The sequence below is a fragment of the Coenobita brevimanus genome, chromosome 16 (genome assembly GCF_032717465.1).
Source record: "Coenobita brevimanus isolate Jiangsu-jjx chromosome 16, ASM3271746v2, whole genome shotgun sequence".
NCBI lineage: Eukaryota > Metazoa > Arthropoda > Malacostraca > Decapoda > Coenobitidae > Coenobita > Coenobita brevimanus.
The window spans coordinates 29,963,048-29,976,666 of record NC_136969.1 but is presented as its reverse complement, the minus strand read 5'-3'; the positions used below and the strand labels follow the sequence as shown (position 1 = coordinate 29,976,666).

At 41.0% G+C, this 13,619-nt stretch overlaps 1 protein-coding gene across 1 annotated transcript; it reads left to right on the top strand.

The window, feature by feature from the left end:
• The first annotated feature begins 231 nt into the window (after positions 1 to 231).
• On the top strand, positions 232 to 13,023 carry LOC145390933 (glycine receptor subunit alpha-2-like). The gene is made up of 10 exons (XM_080265668.1): positions 232 to 340; positions 1,324 to 1,477; positions 2,220 to 2,302; positions 3,661 to 3,804; positions 6,820 to 6,902; positions 9,471 to 9,605; positions 10,109 to 10,209; positions 10,825 to 10,985; positions 11,540 to 11,669; positions 12,853 to 13,023. Exons 1-10 carry the CDS (start codon positions 237 to 239, stop codon positions 13,021 to 13,023), a joined length of 1,266 nt encoding a protein of 421 aa, XP_080121794.1. The 5' UTR covers positions 232 to 236.
• The last annotated feature ends 596 nt before the right edge of the window (positions 13,024 to 13,619 follow it).

Here is a 13,619-nt window from a genome sequence, read left to right as displayed (position 1 = left end):
GAAATAGCCTAGTAGCAGCGAGAGTAAAGTAAAAAAAGGACCTCACTGAGTTTCAAGGGGACTGAAACATTGGCTGTGTTCTCCGTAGATTTATTGGTCTTAGTTAATTACAGAGGATATTTACTCGTAGAGAGAAACCCTACGAAGTTAAATGGTTAAAAATAGTATATATAACCCGTTTGTTGTGATGATTTATTTATTGATGTGTTTATATGGATTTATTTTTTTCAGCAGAGATGGTGATGGCGAGAGGAGGAAGGGACGAGACTTTGTTTATCTACGGTGCAGCCCCCTGTCTGCTGATTCTGGTTGTGCTTCTTCTTCCTTATGCCGTTGTCGGGTAGGTGTGCGTGTGTGTGTGTGTGTGTGTGTGTGTGTGTGTGTGTGTGTGTGTGTGTGAGGGAGAGAGAGAGAGAGAGAGAGAGATACCATCCATCCCATCCACCCTCTCAAACGCACCATCATTCACCCTCCAACCATCCCATCCATCCACCCAACCATACATCCAGTCCTCCTGCTTACAATCCATCAAGGACCCAATTTTTAAGACTTTCTCACTTCCATTTTCTGTTGTAAAATTTATGGGACACTTATTGACATTTTGACCGTCCAAGAAGAAGTGATTTGCTCTAAAACGGTCAACTGTGGGATTGTGACGCGTTGGTGTATCTTTTTTAAAACTCCTTACACTCCTTTTGCTGTGGTTGGGTGTTATATTCATGTTAACGTGAGGAAGATTTTGTTTAGCTGAGAAGTATCGCACGCTTTCTTTCAGTGAATCATCTTTTTCTCCATCGTACTGCTTCGTATTTCATCACCCAACCATCCACCCATTCAGTCCTCCATCCATCCTTCCACCATCCAATTTCCCCACCCATCTATCTACCCCATCCATCCATCCCCTCATTCCTTCAGCCATCTTACCCTCCTTATATTGGCAGGGATTCCAGCCATTCCATCAAACTGTTCATACGTCCATCCCCCAACCAGCCAGCCAACCAACCATCCATACACCATCGGATCATCCATCCACTCAGTCATCCATCAGTCCACCAGCGAACCATTCATAGCGAACTGTATCCACATTATCCATCCACCAGCCAACCAATCCACCATCCATCCACTCCATCACACCATCCATGTACTCAGTCATCCATCAGTCCACCAGCGAACCATCCACATTATCCATCCACCATTCAACAAATCCTCCGACCAGCTAGCTAGCCAATCAACCAATCATCCATCCACTCAATCATCCATCATTCCACCAGCGAATCATCCACACCATCCATCCACCACTCACCCAACCTTCCGATCTTCCAGCGACGAGTGGCAGGGGGTCACCATTGACGACATTATGCCCGAAGACAAGACCAAATACGACAAGATGCGACCCCCCAAGAAGGACGGCAAGGCCACCATTGTTTACTTTCACGTCACGGTCATGGGCATCGACTCTATCAACGAAAACTCTATGGTCAGTGCACAGGGGGTTTTGTGTGTGTGTGTGTGTGTGTGTGTGTGTGTGTGTGTGTGTGTGTGTGTGTGTGTGTGTGTTATGATAGGTTAGATTGTTGCTTTGTGGTAAATATAGGATCGAGTTTGGATAGGTGTGGCTAAGATAGGATTATGTTAGGTTAGGTTAGGTTGTTTGTGATTAAGGTTAGATTAGGTTACATCAGGTCCACTACCACGTCATCGTCATGGAGACCGACTGTGTCAACGAGAATCTGTGGGTAATGGGGTGGGAATTCATTCGTGTTAGGTCAAGATTAAGTTAGGTTAGGTTAGGTCAAGTTTGTTTTAAGTAGTTTTAGGTTAGGCTTGATCTGGGTTCCTTTGACTGTGAATGAGAATGCCGTAGTTAGTGGAGAGTGGGTTCATTTGTGTCAGGTAAAGTTAGGATGAATATAGGTTAGGTCAGGTCAGATTAGGTGAAGTTACGTCAGGGTTAGTTTTATATCAGTCATGAATATCGACTCTGTCAACGAAAACGATGAGGTCACTAGAGAGTAGAGTCCTTGTTTTACGTATTGCTGTTTTATTCAGTACTAGATGAAGATGGGATTATGTTAGATTAAATAGGAGTTCTTAAGGTTAGGTCTGCTTCTATTCACGTCAAAGTTGTGAGCATCAGGGCTATAAGCTTAAACTCATTCTTCATAGTTTACCATATCAAGTTTCTCGACATTGCTTTTCTTTATTTGTGCTCTCCTTAGACCTACGCTGCAGACATCTTCTTTGCGCAGACGTGGAAGGATCACCGTCTGCGCTTACCTGAGAATATGACGGCAGAATACAGGTGGGATTTATTAATTAGGTACTCTCTCTCTCTCTCTCTCTCTCTCTCTCTCTCTCTCTCTCTCTCTCTCTCTCTCTCTCTCTCTCTCTCTCTCTCCAACCGTCCAACCATTCATATAATCATCCAGCCATCCACCCAATCACCCTTCCATCCATCCATCCAGCCAACCATCCAACCATCCTCAACCTTCGTCACAGTATAACCATCCAACCGTCCATTTAACTTCGCCCATTCATTCAACCACCCATCCAGTGGTCCATCAGCTGTCCATCCAGCCAGCCAGCTAACCGTGCAGCGATCCATCAGCCATCCATACAGTCGTCCATCCATCCAATCAGGGCCGTGTGCAGGATTTTTGATGGGGGGGGGTGAAAAAAACGCATAGTTCTTTCATAAGATAGTTTATTCACTTTATTTCATTCATTCATTCATTCATCAACTAATCCTGTGTTGCCACATGATTTTCGTAGGAGCCCGGGGCTAGGCAAGTTGGTCCTGACATGTAAGATGAGAGTGACCAGCCTCACTCATCCCTGAGTGGCATTACGTGAGCAATAAACCCCAACCATCCTTTGGATATTAACCTGCACGGGCTCAATCCGATTGGAGCGCCTTAATTATCCACTAAACTAAGTAACGCAAAACGGTAAACTTGGGCACTGTAACTGACTAAGTACTGAAAGAGTACAAACTCAGGGTAATTTACATACTGAACTGAACTCTACAGAACCTTGGACTGAAAAAAAAAAAAAAAAAGTCTGTCGTTTACTTGACATCTTTCACTAAAAAAAACACAGGAAAAGCAAGAAAAAACACTTTTTCACACGCTGATATCTTACCGTAAACTCTATCACTCTTCACAGCAGTACCGTTTATAAACCCTTATGAAACATTCTAGAAATTTCCTCTACGTTCTACAAACTTCCAAGTTTTTCATTAGCCTTCCATGACCTTCCATTTATTTTCTTTGGTAACAAAACGTTGTAGGACCTTCGAGAAACCTCTTAATTCGTTCTTTCTTATATTTTGTAGAACTTTTAAACTCCTCTCTTATTTCTCTATCTTGTAACACTCTTATTAAGATTTAATCAATTTAATGAGTTGCGTTTTTAGTATTATCTTCATTCGAATTTTCCTTTTTTCCACATGGGAGTTAACGCTTCCCCCCATGTGCACACCCTTGCATCCAACCATCCATTCATCCATTCATCCAACCAACCGTCCAGCAACCCATCATCCACCCATCAAGTCGTCAGTCCGTTCAGCCATCCAGCGAACTATCCAGCGATCCATCATCCATCCGTCCAGTCATCCATTTATCCAACCATCCATATAACCCTCCAACCATCCACCCACAGACTGCTGGACCTGGACTGGCTGAAGCACCTGTGGCGACCTGACAGCTTCTTCAAGAACGCGAAGCAGGTGACCTTCCAGACCATGACCATCCCCAACCACTACGTATGGCTCTTCAAGGACTCCAAGATACAGTATATGGTCAAGTAAGTGGATGGTCGGATGGTTGGTTAGATGGATGGTTAGTGGGGGGTTTGAATGGTTGGAGAGTGGCATGAATGATCTCTGTCTGTCTGTCTCTTTAATTAGAACAACTCTTTCTCCCTCAAACGATTAGCAGGAGGGAGAAAAGGAGAGAGAGAGAGAGAGAGAGAGAGAGAGAGAGGGGGGTATGTGCCCGAGAATTACTGTGCCAAGTTTAGATGAAATTGGTAAAAAACATATAAAGGAATGACACCAAACTGAAGTGTCTGGAAGAATGAAAGAAGAAAGACAGAAACTAAGCAAATATAGCCAGTGTGTTGGCCTGTTAAAAATCGTAATAATAATGAAGAGTCGATAGAATGGTGAGAATATATGTAGAATGAGTAGATACATAGATGGATAGATATATTGGTAGATAAAATACTGGGAACTTCAGAATAAAAGATCTAATTAAGGAGGGCGAAGAGGAGAAGGAGGAGGAGGATGTGAAAGGGAGAGAGAGAGAGAGAGAGAGCTGGAGGGAGGTAGGAGAGGGAGAGTGAAAAAGAAAAAGATAAGCTAAACATGAGTACCCTTGACCAAAAGTCCCCCCTCACTCTCTCTTTCTCTCTCTCTCTCTCTCTCTCTCTCTCTCTCTCTCTCTCTCTCATTCTTCTTCTTCCCGCCAATTTTCATCTCTATTTTTCCCATTTCCGTCTCTTCCTCTTTCATCTTTCACAATTACTCATATTTTTACCTCTCTCTCTCTCTCTCTCTCTCTCTCTCTCTCTCTCTCTCTCTCTCTCTCTCTCTCTCTCTCTCTCTCTCTCTCTCTCTTAGCTATCTTTCCTCCTGAACCTTCCTCTCTCTTCTTTCTTACGTCAGCTTTCCTCTTCTCTCTAATCATGGGGGTTCTTATGAAAAGGCTTTGACTGATAATGCCCCCTCTCTCTCTCTCTCTCTCTCTCTCTCTCTCTCTCTCCATTACTCTTATTTTCTCCCTTTCATTTTCTTTCATCTTTTCTTTCTTCTCCTTCTTCTTCTGCTTTTTCTTCTTTCCTCTTCATCTTTATCATCATCATCATCATCATCGTCATCTTCTTCTTCTTCTTCTTCTTCCTCTTCTTCTTTTTCTTCTTCCTCTTCTTCTTCTTCTTCTTGTCTGTTTGTGTTATTTTCTCTGTTTTTCAGTCTGTCTGTCTGTCCGTCTGTCTGTCAGTCTGTCTGTCTCTGTCTCTGTCTCTCTCTCTCTAATTAGAACAACTTTTTTCTGTCTGTCTGTCTGTCTCCAATTAGAACAACTTTTTCTGTCGCACACGATTAGGAGGAGAGAGAAGAGGAGGGAATGGAGAGAGAGAGAGAGAGAGAGAGAGAGAGAGAGAGAGAGAGAGAGAGAGAGAGAGAGAGAGAGAGAGAGAGAGAGAGAGAGAGAGAGAGAGAGAGAGAGATGGAGAGAAGATAAGCCACGTTTTCTACTGAGAAGGAAGTTTTCAGAGGATCAAACCGATTTCTTCTCTCTCTCTCTCTCTCTCTCTCTCTCTCTCTCCCTCTCTCAAGCTGAGTAAAATAGGTAAACATGAACAAAAACAGCCAAATTTTATGATAAACATTTACAAATCATTTATTTATTGTTTTTTAACTTTTAATTCCATAGCATTTTTTTTTTTCATATTAATTACATTTTCTTTAGCATATCTCTGTTTTCTTTTTATGAGGAACTATTTTATTTTTTTTATTTTTCACCCCACCCTCATAGCTGGGGATAGAGGTGTTTTAGAGGGGCGCCTTCACGTGGTGGCACTGATATAGCTCGGCGTCTCCAGTGCCTGGCTGTACAAACGTCCCTCAGCTCCCTCCCTATGCCCCAATAGGACGATGGTGGACTGCGTTAGGACAATTTCAGCCTTTAGTCCACTGGGTTTAGATTTGTATTTTTTCCAGTGTATTTTTTTATGCAGGCAGACGATTTTATTCAGTCTAGCAGGGCTCTTTGGTAGGGAAGGGGTTAATGAAGGCCAGGGCCCCTATTCTAGTCGGTTAAGGAAGCTCCCTAACACCTTTTCCCAAGCGATTCATTTTTCTTCGTACACTTTACTGTCCTATTTTGAGTTACATTAATCCTTCCAGCATCACCATACTCTGCATATATAACGTACAAAAGGTTATTAACCACCCATGGCTAAAACTAAATCGCTAATGAAGAGATGTTAGGGAGCCTCCTTACCCTTCCAGCTCGAAAACTCTATAGTAATAAATGAAAGGAGTTTGTGCGGCATCGGAATCCATTATACACAGAATCCAATCCTCTATTCTCATCTCTGTTATTTATAGGGCTTGTGCCGTGAGAGGGTCAAAATTAAAGGATTCAACACCCTTCGAATTCTGGGTCGTCCTCTGAGTGGCTCTGGAGATATCGTAACACCTCATTCTTAACGATTTATTCCTTGCGTAACACCTCATTACCCTCCTTGTCTATTACTGATGTTGTGTCAATATTGAATGATATAATTAACATACTAGAGGGAGTTATGGAGTAAGTTGCAAAATAAATCGCTAAGGAAGAGGTTTTACGAAGCCTCCTGTGTTACTTAAAGTACCGCTTCTTCCTTGCCTGTTAATTTCTTCATATGGCACATCATCTTCATTATTATTATTATTATTATTATTATTATTATTATTGTGCAATATGTGTCGGTATTAAGAAGATATAAAAGGCACGTAAGGGAATATTAAGGTAAAATTTGCTGAATAAATCGCTGAGAAAGAGGTTCTAGGAATCCTCACATGCAGACGACGATAGACTCCGTATTCTCGTCTAGTAAGGAGGCTCCGTAGCATTTCCTCCTCAGCGATTTATTTTTGGATATAGCTGGTTGATATCCATTCGTTCGTTAATTGTGCAGAGGATTGAAGGATTTATATAACGAGGAATAGGAAAGTAAGGTGTAACAGGCAAAATAAATCGCTTAGGAAAAGGTGTTAGGGAGCTTCCTTAACCGACCAAGGACCAATAGTGAAAATTTACTGTTTTTTTTCAGGTTGACGTTGAAGTTATCGTGTGCCATGAACTTCGCCATCTACCCCCACGATACTCAGGAATGTAAACTGCAGATGGAGAGCCGTAAGTATACACACTGTTTAATCCTGCTAGAGGTCGTATTTTTTTTGTCTAATCGTGCCAGAGGTCGTTTTTTTCTGTTTAATCGTGCTAGAGGTCGTATTTTTCTGTTTAATGGTGCCAGAGGTCGTATTTTTTTCAGTCTAATCTTGCTAGAGGTCGTATTTTTCTGTTCAATTATGCCAGAGGTCGTATCTTCATGTCTAATCGTGCTAGAGGTCGTATTTTCCTGTCTAATCATGCTAGAGGTCGTATTTTTTCTGTTTAATCGTGCTAGAGGTCGTATTTTTCTGTCCGAATTTTTCTGTCCAATCGTGCGAGAGGTCGTATTTTTGTTTCATCGTGATTGAGGTCGTATATAATTTTCTGGTCTAGAGGTAGTATTTTTCTGTTCTAGAGGTCGTATTTTTCTGTTTTATCGTGCTAGAGGTCGTATTTTTTTGTTTCATCATGATAGAAGTCGTATTTTTTGTGCTAGAGGTCGTTTTTTTCTGTCTAATCGTGCTGTCTCCAGACGATTTCATTCAGCTTAGGATTTTTTTTCCAACTAAGGGAGTAAGGGCGTTATATACAGTCTTTATTAACCCTCTTATCATCAGCTTTCCTGTGCTGAATAAAATCGTCTGGTAGCAGCAAGAATAAACTGAAAGATTAAGTCATATGGTTACAAGAGCCAGTATTCTCCCTGACGCTTCTTCCTAAGCGAGTTATTTTGCTTTTTTGCACCTTACTGTCCTCATCTGTGTTACATCAATCCTTCCAGTATCGCCATACTCCGCATAAATGACGTAGAAAAGGATATTAGCAAGCCATATCCAAAAACAAATCGCTAAGGAAGAGGTGTTGGGGAGCTTCCATACACGACGGGAATACGAGACATGGAATGGAAGAGAAGTTTTTAAAGAGTTTTGAGGAATTTTTAGAGAGAGTTTTGACGATTTTTTAAAAGTTTTGAAGAATTTTTAAAAGATTTTTGAGATATTTTTAAATGAGTTTTGAGGAATTTTTTAAAGAGCTGAGGATTTTTTCGGAGTTTTGTGGAATTTTTAAGGAGTTTTGAGGATTTCTTTTAAAGAGTTATGTGGAATTTTTAGAGTTTTGTGGAATTTTTCAGTTTTGAGGAATTTTTCAGAGTTTTGAGGAATTTTTAAAGTTTTGAGGAATTTTTAAAGTTTTGAAGAATTTTTATAGAATTTTTAGGAATTTTCAAAGTTTTGAGGAGTGATAGAGTTTTGAGGAATTTTTAATGGAATTTTGAGGAATTCTAAAGAGTTTTGAGGAATGTTAAAGAGTTCTGAGGAATTTTTAAAGAGTTTTGAGGAATTCTAAAGTTCTGAGGAATTTTTAAAGAGTTTTGAGGACGTTTTAAAGAGTGTTCACTAAAGGAGAAAGGCATGAGAACAAGTAGGAAGGAAAGAAAAGGTGACTGTTTTTCCGATAAAGGTAAGACCATTTAAGGGATAGGTAATATCAGTATGAGTCTTCCCCTTTCTTAACACCTTTTTCTCAACGATTTATTCTTCTTCTAACACCTCAGTATCCCCTTGACTATTACTGATGCGACCTGTCATTTTTAACAAGTGAGGATATGGAGAATGTGAGTGCATTCAAGTACTTGGGTAGTGTGATGAGTAAGGATGGAACTTTGGGGGATGAAGTACGTGAAAGGGTACAGCAGGGAAGAAAGGTTGTTGGTACACTGAAAGCAGTGATGAGAAATAGGGAGGTGGGTATGGAAGTTAAGAAGTCACTGCATGATGGTATTGTGATCCCTACCCTGACGTATGGAAGCGAGGCGTGGACCTTGCAAGAGGGGAACAAGTCAAGAGTGAGAGCAGTGGAAATGAGTTACTTGAGAGGAGCATGTGGAGTGACGTGGAGGGACAGGTTGACGAATGAAGAAGTGAAGGAACGTTGTGGGGTAGATGTGGATGTGGTTGAAAAGATTAGGAGAAATACACTGAGGTGGTTTGGACATGTGGAGAGAATGGAGAATGAAAGACTGACTAAGAGGGTGTATGTAGGTGAGGTGGAGGGAGGGAGAGGGAGGGGTAGACCGAGGATGAGGTGGAGGGATGGAGTTGAGAGGTATATGAGGGAGGGGGGGGTGAGTTGGGGGGAGGGTAGTCAAATGGTGGGTGACAGAGTGACTTGAAGGCGTTTTGTCTGCGGCCACCCTTTGCGGGATTAGGGCGTCGGGCTATAGATAGATAGATAGATTAAGGGATGCTGAGAGTGGGAGGCTGGGACCTGAACTAGTTAATGTGTGGAAATATATATAGTATTGGTTGCATTCTCAGTAGGTAACTCAGGGTGGAAAACTGAGAGAGAGAGAGAGAGAGAGAGAGAGAGAGAGAGAGAGAGAGAGAGAGAGAGAGAGAGAACAGTGTGTTGGGATGTAGTAGAGACACATCATAACGATATGAGTGTGAATGGATCATGTTTAGAGGGTTTAGTTGTCAATTTTGTTTATCTCTATCTATCTATCTATCTATCTGTATCTGTGTCTGTCTGTCTGTCTACCTATCTACCTATTATTCTCTCAGTCTCTCATATCTGCCTCTCCCCCAGTCTCGCACACAACAGAGGAGCTGGTGTTTGAGTGGGACCCTGACGTTCCTTTGGCTGTAGATGAGAGCATAGAACTACCCCAGCAGGACATCATAAGGAACTACACTTCTGATTGTACCCAGGTGTACTCTACAGGTGAGTGTACAATAGCAGTCAAAAATTCGTGGACACTTCCCTTATTTGTTACATGATATAATACTGTGATAATAATATGAAACACACACAAAAGAAAACGAAGGATACTTTCTGACATTCGGGGAGGACTGAGGGATATGGAAGGCTGGACACAATATCGGCAGAGGATTGTCAGTGAACTTTTGATGGTAGTTAGATTAGGGATGAACCGTGGTATTTGTTGAGAAAATGTGATTATCATTATTATTTATTGTTATTCTTATAAGTATTATTCATATTTTCATTATTTTTATTCGTAGTAGTAGTAGTCTTCGTAGTAGTAGTAGTAGCAGTAATAGCAGTTATAGAAGTAGAAGTGGTAGTATTTTCTATCTCACTCCATCCTTAGGTAAATAAAGGTCAGGTTAGTTATGACTATTATATTTAGTGTTGTTGTTCCTATATTTTTTTTCCTTCCCTTCTCCCTACCTTCCTCACCTCCCCCCACCTGTTGTCTCCCCCAGGTAACTTCACATGCCTGGAGGTGGTGTTCACACTCAAGAGACGCCTGGGTTACTACGTCTTCCACACCTACATCCCCACCTGCCTCATCGTTATCATGTCGGTACGTTGGCTTCTCTCTTGCCTCTTACGTTTACATCATCAGGTCCGGGAGTGATAAACAGCTTATCACTTCCTCTCTCTCTCTCTCTCTCTCTCTCTCTCTCTCTCTTATTGTTATGTCGATACGTTAACTCTGACGATTTTATCAGGTCTCCTTTTCTACTGCAGTTGAGTCATTGGGGTTTACTGCGCCCAATCTGCATTTTTTTACGAAGGTGTCTGGCCTTTTACAACCCATACACTTTTTTTTTTTTTTTTTTTTTTCTCATTGTCTGCTTGATATGCAGCAAAACTTTCCACACAATTTGTAATAAATTGGCGAATTCATTAGTCCCTCTCCAGATTTTTCACCTCTCGCGTACGCTTCGGCAAGATGATTGGTAGATTTATACCTAGGATACAAAAACATAGAGATTTAAGCTCGGTATGACCATTTTGTCTCTTATAATTACCCTTATCTTGAAATCTGTTGACATTGCCAGGGATCTGTGAATTAAATACCATAACTAAGTATCTGGATATTTTGTGTGGCTTGTACCGAGGTAAACATTACACTTCTTAATTACACTTATTCATACTTTTATTTTTTTTATTTGTTTATTTTTTATTATTGCAGTGGGTGTCGTTCTGGATCAAGCCTGAGATAGCCCCAGCCAGGGTGACTCTAGGTGTGACTTCGCTGCTGACACTCTTTACCCAGCAGGCCAAGAGTCAAGCATCATTACCTCCAGTGTCCTACATCAAAACCATCGATATATTTATGTCTTCGTGCACAGTGTGAGTAAGCGTTGTAGAGTGAGGAGAGAATGGTAAGAGCGAATTAGGTTGGGTAAGAAAGTAAGATGAAATTAATAGGATCAGACATTTGTATTTCGTGTTTTGTAAATCAGAACCATTGATATAATTGTCTTTGTGAGTATCGGCAATTTATAAAGTGCCGTATTTGGGGCGGCATTGGAGACTTCATGGTAGACTTTTATTTTGCATATTACATTTCTTATCCTCTTCTACAATACGTTACTAAGGCAAACTATATAGGTACTACACTATTTAAATAAGAGAGAATATCTAGGTGCAATAGGCATAATAAATCACTTAAGAAAAAAATCACACGAAGCAAGCAGTGTTTTCCTGAATATGATCAGTGGAAGATAACAGAAATAGCTTGGTAAGAAAGAGCAAACCTTTTTACATCCAGTCTTATTGTTTGTGTGTGTGTGTGTGTGTGTGTGTGTGTGTGTGTGTGTGTATAATTATTAGAAAACACACACACACACACACACACACACACACACACACACACAGATAATATAATGCTGAAACTCTTGTAGGTTCGTGTTCATGGTGTTGATTGAGTACGCCGTGGTGAACATCATCCTAGGAGACGGGTCTGGCGAGGCTCCCAAAGGTCCAAATAAACCAGAACCTAAACCCAGCAAGGCAACGGATCTCGCCATCAAGGTATAGTACTAATTTTCTGTTGCCCCTTAGCACAAATATCCCTGCCTTCTCACAGGTATAGATACTTGAAACTGCCTACTAAAACTGGCATATAAACAATACCACAACAACGTATCGACTGTCCCCAAAGAGTGCAAATGAATTCTCCGTTTCACAGGGACGCCGACCATCCTAAAGAATAATGCCATCTCTTACTCAGTACACTCGGTGCAATTAATATTTCTTCTTCCGTCTCTGGTCTGGTAATATTCCTTACCTGACTGAGTATAGGATAACAAACCCTCCCTACAGTGGATGATGGAGCTGTTGGAGAGTAAGCCGGGCAGAGTGATACCAACAACATTGGTAGATGTCGTCAATATCCTAAGACTTTTCATGTTTTCTAAACTGTTTTGCAGATACATCTATTTTGTTCTATAAATATATTGTATACATTTTTATACCAATACAAAGAAATCACTTCAGTGGTGAGCGCCCTGAGTTACATCCTTGTTGTCTAGAAAGTGCTTTCATCTAATCAGGGCCGGATTAATGGGAGGAGGAGGGGGTACTACTGGAGCTGTAACCCTATGGCCCCCACACAAAAGAGGTCCCCGTAAAACCGAGTGAATACTGGTCTTAGAAATTTCGTACCCTTAAAAGAGAAAGATCAGACATTGCTTTGTGTATGGAATAGGCTTGGTTTAGCTAAAAAATGTGGTGGGTGTCTGTAATTCTGAGCTCTGCCAACATTAGTCTTAGGGGGCTTCCACAAGATGCTGTCCCCCAGAGCCTCAGAACTCTTTATCCGTCTCTGTGTCTAATAATATTTCTTTTGTAAGCAGAACCTCAAGAGTTCATTTTTTTATTCTGTAAATGTCGTTCCAGTTTTTCTCCTTCAGCGTGCAGTAGTATTTTGCACATACTCGCCATTCTTCGAATTAAATGGAAAGTCGGGAACCTGACAACTTCATAAATGCCTCTCTTCTTATTAGGGGAAAACAAAACGAAATTCTGCAGAGACATTGAAAGAACTCAAACCCGCTAATGAGTTTATTTAGTTCTTTGGTGACTCTTGTCTTAATTCCGATTGCTTGGTGATGTTACGAAATGCATTTTAGGATGAGCATAATCATTCTTCTGTTCCCATTCTTTTCAATCGTCATTCAGGCCTTCAACACATTTACCCATATTCGAATTCCAGGAAAGTCGACGTTTCCTCCTCGGCGAACCACCGAAGCCTGCTGGTCCGTCCCCAGCACAAATCCGACGGAACCGAGCCCTCATGGTGGACCGAGTCTCACGCTACGTCTTCCCCACCTCTTTTGCACTCCTTAATGGCATATACTGGTTCAGCTTCAGGAAATACCTCTAGGGAACTTTGGAGGACTGGGAGAGAGAGAGAGAAAAAAAAGGTCATTATTTCATGCTGATGTCACTAAGTCTTGTTACAGTAATCAGGTAGTCAGTCAGTATCAATGAGTCATTTACTCGTTGTTAATCAATCAGTCACTCATTCAGTGAGTATAAAAAGAAATCGTTGTGTACTCTCATGTGCTATAGTGTCTGAAACACTTGACAAGGTATTTAAAGGGTTGCACAATAGTGTTTGTCCCATTTCACCTGCCATTGATTAATTTCGTCTGTCACAGATTATAAACAACTTTTTTTTTTTTTTTTTTCAAGGGTTGGATAAAAAGATGACAAGATTAGGATCGAATATTTTCACGTCCTGGTTTGATCGTCATGTTAGCTTTGTGTTATGTAAGACAAAGACTAAACTTTAATAATAACTTTAACATTCTAACAAACAGTCTTGAAAGAGCCATTAGGTTTATTGCTGTTAGCTTTCCTTTGCACATCCTTGTACCCAGATTTTTAGGGCTCCAAGTCTCTTATTGCTCACTCTCAGTTGAAAGAAATCGTCTGGCGTGAGTTTGAATAGAATACTAGAGTTATTCCGGCCATGAA